This window comes from Olea europaea, chromosome 10 (genome assembly GCF_002742605.1).
Source record: "Olea europaea var. sylvestris chromosome 10, O_europaea_v1, whole genome shotgun sequence".
Lineage (NCBI taxonomy): Eukaryota > Viridiplantae > Streptophyta > Magnoliopsida > Lamiales > Oleaceae > Olea > Olea europaea.
The window spans coordinates 41,832,217-41,837,947 of record NC_036246.1 but is presented as its reverse complement, the minus strand read 5'-3'; the positions used below and the strand labels follow the sequence as shown (position 1 = coordinate 41,837,947).

The 5,731-nt window shown below is 34.1% G+C and overlaps 1 protein-coding gene across 1 annotated transcript; it reads left to right on the top strand.

The window, feature by feature from the left end:
• The first annotated feature begins 210 nt into the window (after positions 1-210).
• LOC111402319 lies at positions 211-3,669 on the top strand. Its single transcript, XM_023030541.1, has 4 exons — positions 211-562; positions 1,221-2,205; positions 2,829-2,911; positions 3,221-3,669. The coding sequence occupies exons 2-4, from the start codon at positions 1,359-1,361 to the stop codon at positions 3,371-3,373; spliced, it is 1,083 nt and encodes a 360-aa protein (XP_022886309.1). The 5' UTR covers positions 211-562; positions 1,221-1,358; the 3' UTR covers positions 3,374-3,669.
• Positions 3,670-5,731: the final 2,062 nt, after the last annotated feature.

Here is a 5,731-nt window from a genome sequence, read left to right as displayed (position 1 = left end):
GACAAATATTCACCGTTTTTTAGCTTGCACTGGTTAAGGTGTTGGCCCATAAGTTTACGAGTATGCACTCTTGAGTCATACGGTACATCGTGAAATTGAGATTTTCTTTTTGTTTGATCAACTCACACACTAGAAGTTTCAATCATCAAGTTAACAGTTTTTGTTAATTAAATATCATTAGCTTGTTTAATTGTGTCTCATTGGCTGATGATACTCTAATTTTTATGGAAATTTCAGTTTTGAGTTTTCTATTCCAATTTTAATGTTTAAATTTATGAACTTATTTTGTTTTTTCTTTATTACTTGATTAGCCCATTGGGCCAAAGAACCTTTTTGTATGGTATGATAAAGCCCATTTTAGTCTTGGCTCACAAAAGCTTTCGATGTGGGATTTGGGGACAGTGGTCAGTGGCTGCTTCAGTTCAGTGTACCTTCACGAAATGGCCTTTTAACTTTTCAGCACCGTTAAACTGTTAAAGGGGAAGGATTGGGTAGACTGCGTTTGGCCTTAGATTCTTGTGAAACGGAGCTGTGGTGCGGCCGTTGTCTTCAGTTATAGAAGGTAACATCCTATTTACATTTGTGAAGTATAATTTGTATTTGATTAGGAATATTTTTGTTCATATGCGAGAGGAAAAATCTGCTAATGGGAACTTTTGATGTTGTTAATTAAATTCTATCAATTGGTAACACAGATAGACCAAGTCATGTTGACATTAATCCTTTCTTCTCCGTCTTCATTTTTTATTTTCGGATTTTTCGTGGGTTTGAATGTAAAAACCCTAATTTTGAAATATGATTTTTCTTACATAAATAGAATATTGAAGCTTGAGACGCATGCCATTGGTGAGGTTGTGCATGAGTTTTGCATATCCATTTGGCTACTTCTTGAAGGTTTTGAATGGCCAGAATTGGGATTTATTTTTAGATGCTTCAAATGGGGCCTGAAGTTTACAGCACTCACCTCAATGCCATGAGGGGACTCGAACTGGTGACCATTGGAAAGCAAATCCAAGGCCTGACCAGTTAAACCTAATTGTAAATTAAACAGAACATGAACAACTCCCAAGCATGCTTTAAATTCTATCCCCTTTGGTATGAAATCTATGGGCGTGAATGAATTCTAGAAAGTATATCCAACTTTTCTACTTCAACAATTACTTGCTTCGCTAAGAGGTTTATTTTTTTTTATTTTTTTTTCGTTTGGGTTTATATTGCAGGAGATATGAATCGAATAAGAATGTGATATAACTCTGAAAGGGTGATATTACATTGTGTTTTCTGAAGAGGTGGAAAGTTAAAAGAATGTACTATTAATAATCGGTGGAAATGTTGGTGAAGGGAGTAATTTTATAGAAATGGATTGGCGGTATCTTCTTAAACATGATATTTATTATGATTTAGAACTTTATAGGTTAAAGGTTGAACTATTAGGCAAGGATTCAAATGAGCTTGTAAAACAGTTTAAGAAGGCAAAGAATGTGAATGAGGAGTACAGGGACCTTGTGCTGTATCTTTTAACGAGGGATAAAAGTTCTATTTCGAATAAGGGGGGAAGACAAAGTGATAATGAAAGCATTCATAAGGAGAATGGTGCCCTTGATGGGATTTTGTTGCATAATTCTGATATTAATTATGATTTAGAACTTGCTAGTTCAGAGGGTAAACAACAAGAAGCCAGGAACTTTATGACCTCGCAGTCAGCTTCTCTAAAAACTAGATCTGGAACCCTCCGGTCAAAAGACAATCTGTACGAAAGGGTTATATCAAATAAGAGGAAAAGAGAAAAAGATAACATCTGTGTGCATGATGATGACAGAGATATTGAGGAGAATGATGCCCAATATGAGCTTTTCTTGTCCAATCTTGAAGCATACGAAACGTCTTATGTATTCAAGGGTGAGAAAAATGGTTCGAGAGTTTTCATTAAATATGAAACAGGAGATAGCGATTCAGATGATAGCGATTCGGATGATATCTTCCCTACACAGATAGTGGAGAAGGTCAATCCTGGAATGCAATCTAGATTTAGGAAAATGCTCGTGCATGTTCTCAGAAAACCATATGATAGAGAGGAGTACAAGAAGCTTCGGCAAGCCATCAGAATACGTAAGCCAGTAGATCGCCATTTGGAATTGCGTCATGGGAGAGAAAGAGCATACCCTAAAAATGAAGTTGGAAAATCGTATCTTGATCACTATCCGGGTAAGTTGAAAGACCCTGCAGATTTATGTTTGGTATTACAACGTTTCCTCACTATCCATGTTTGATCTCTGCAATGACAAGTTCATGAATATCATGACTATTCCATGTATATGCTAAATTCACCTGGATAACTTTACCTGCATTTTAGTGCTACATTTTTCATAAATCAATTAAACTTGTAATCCCCTTTTATGTCATGTTCCTTCCATGGACTAAAGTAAATCTTTTATGTCCTTTCCCTGTTACAGTTCTGAAAATAATAATTGCTGCATACAAACATGCTAATTCTGTCCGAATGGCTGCCCAGCATTGTGCACCTGGGGTTGGCTTGACATGGAAATTTATAAACCTAACACTTACTCTAACTTGTATGAGAAATTCCTAAATGAATCTATTCGGAAAGAAATGTACAGAACAAGATAAAAATGTAATCAGCTTTAAATTTGTTGTGTGGATATCAATCATCTTTATTTCTCCCACTCTTCGTGCACCAATTTTTATTTTTTATTTTTTTAGAATTAAAAAGCTTCATTCTGAGAGTCAATTTACTTATTTTTTCGCTCCATTAGTTCAGGATTTTTTCTTAGATAACTGATTTGACATATATATCATATTGTGTACAGATCTTAAAGAAGCGCTCTTAAGATGCCAAAGCAACAAACCAAGATGCTTGAACCTCTTGCGTGGATTCTTCTTTTGGCTTCAAGTAAGTGTAACTTTCTTTGTTTTATCTTTGAAAACATCGTGAATAAAAAATTACCACGTCGAAAGAGATTACAATAATGGAGAGAACTAGATGGAAAATCATTCCAAGATGGATAATTTGTTACATTCGTGGAAACAATATTATGTACCCATTGATCCCTTTTTACATAAATATCGTGTATGCAATGATCCCTTTTACATAAAGACAAACTTGTGTTATTACATCATCTTTTTTTTTTTTTTTGGGATAGTTTCAATTATAAGTTAATTATCAGCTACAGAACTTGTGTCTAATTTTTTTTGGCATCAGCATCTAACAAGGGAAGGAGCATTCCCGCCGTGGAAGGACCCACAATGCCTTGAAGTGGAGCGAAAATGTCACTCACCTCCCTCTCGGGGAAAAAATTTAACCAGCAATGAAGTGAAGTACGGAAAGCAGCTTAAGCTTGTGGAGGGAATGTAATTTCTTTTCTCAAACGTACTATTCTTCTGGTACAAGAATTAGAAGACAAGCTCAAGTGTACTTTCAAGATTAGCCACATTTTGACATGAATCTCGATTACATAAGCTACCCATGTGTCAGTCACTTATAGTTTCCATTCTCATATATCGAGTGCTTCATCTGTACTACCTACAACCTTCTTAAGCATCACTGTCCGCCCTTCTCAGTCTCACTGCTCGGCTGCACTCTACTTTATCAAAGTACCAACAGACTGTAAAGATGTGACAAAATCCTCAACCTTTATTTCTTCGTAACGATGATACTATTTGTTTAACCAAAAATGAATTATTCTGCTTGGACCTGCACGGTCAGGGTGTCACCTATAGGCCCCCCCCACTAGTAGCGCCCAGATCATCCAGGGCCCATGCTGCCCTGGACGAGTAGCATGGCTGACCAAAAATTAAGATTGTTCATGTTCCTATATTAGTGGTTGAAAAATGTGTCATCAGATCAATCTATAAGTGACTGCCAAGTGTGTTACTAACAACTTATCAACTTAGAAAAAAAATATTCGCGTAATTGCTTAAGAGTAGAAACATATCACACAATCCACATATTCTTTGGATATCGTATGCACCAAAAAAAAAAAAAAAAAATCATTGTGAAAATTGATGTTTAGAGATGATGAAAAAACGAACTACTCACAGCATGAGTTAATTTTTATCTACTCCATAATATTAAAATCGAAGTTTCATTTGTTGTCACATCTTACTTCCGTATGACGACCAAGTAAGCTCTATCTTTGGCAGTGCTTCGGTAGAAATTCACTGTAACACCCAATGATTCAATTTCAAAAGTATTCATGCATCAGCAAACTTCCAATTCGGACAACTAATTACTTGATTAAGTATAAGATTATGTAAGCAATTATTTAAATAAAGTAACAACCCACTAAAATAATCTGCTCATATCTCTACGTTATACTTATTATGATTAATTTTATAAAAGTTGGCCTTCAATGACATCGACCATGGACAAATAATTATGGACATATTATTTTAAATATGTATATAGGATACGTTTATTTAGCTATTAATAGTAAATTGTAATTTAAGAAGGCTCTGGAAAACACCCTAGAGCATATCCAACTCAATGAATAAATTACTACTTGACCAAAATCAAAATTTGGACTAGAATGAGACACGTTATATATATAAAGCTACTTATTAATACATTATTATAAGCTCAGCCAATCCGACTTATAGTTGAGACTTTTTTTCCTTTCAATTTTCCAAAATTTGGATTTTTAGATGCGTCGATCATTAAACTTTCAATGTATGTACTATTGAATCACTCATCTTTTCTTTCTAACAATAAGGTCAATTAACTTCGATGTACTTTTAACCATGATCGCTCTATCCACTACCGTCATATGTTGATGTGGATATTAAAATAATTTGAGTGATGTGTTTTGAAAAATGAAACACTACTGGTAATGTTTTTTCTTATTTTAAGTATATTGTATAATGAGTCCCAAAACATGAATTTTTGAATCAAATTAAACCATCTTTGTACTATGCAAATGCTAGTCGCATTATTTATTTCACTTAAGATTGGGTCTCTCTACCAAGTGTTTTGCCCACTTTAGAGAGTATTCACGTTTGCCAATATATTAATATTTTGTTTTCGTATTAGGGAGTATAACAAGTCAATTTGTTTTTGGGTGCATTTTTTAAATATGTATTGTGAGGTGGGTGATGTGGACATACACATCGTCCCACCATTGTTTTGACATCAACGTTAACAAATTATGTCAGTCAAACTAATGGTGATAGATAGGTTGATCACTGTTGAACTTGATTTCTCGAAATAAAAAATAATAACCTGGTTTTAAAAATAAAATTAACATACACGCATGTGCGTGTGTATTTGTGGTCCTGTAGTTGTGAAGTAATTCTACAATGCCACGTTATTTGCTATATATTGTCAAATTATCATAATGTATTATTGTACTAAATATATATAATAAAGTCTAGCGTGCAGGAGCGAATCTAGAGGTCGAGTTTAACAAAGCAGATCGCGAGCGTCGAAAATTTACTATTGACGGCCAACGTTCGTAATAGCGGGGTTTTTTTATTAATATTTAATTAAATAATATTTTAAAAAATCGTACGGATTAGAACAAGGAGAACTAGATACACCACTAAACTAGAACTATGTACGAACTTCATTTTGGATGAAAAAATCGTTCCATATAAATAGGTAACATCTATTAACAAAACGTCAATATTCAATTTACAATTAAAGCTAATTAAACAAGTATTATTATATTAACAAATTGAAATTATTTATGTGATTGTACGATATCACTCTTTCGCA

Coding starts and splice junctions, on each gene's coding strand:
- LOC111402319 (XM_023030541.1), top strand. CDS start 1,359: ATGGATTGGCGGTATCTTCTTAAACATGATATTTATTATGATTTAGAA. Junction 2,206..2,828: donor GTATCTTGATCACTATCCGG/GTAAGTTGAAAG, acceptor TATTGTGTACAG/ATCTTAAAGAAGCGCTCTTA. Junction 2,912..3,220: donor GATTCTTCTTTTGGCTTCAA/GTAAGTGTAACT, acceptor TTTTGGCATCAG/CATCTAACAAGGGAAGGAGC.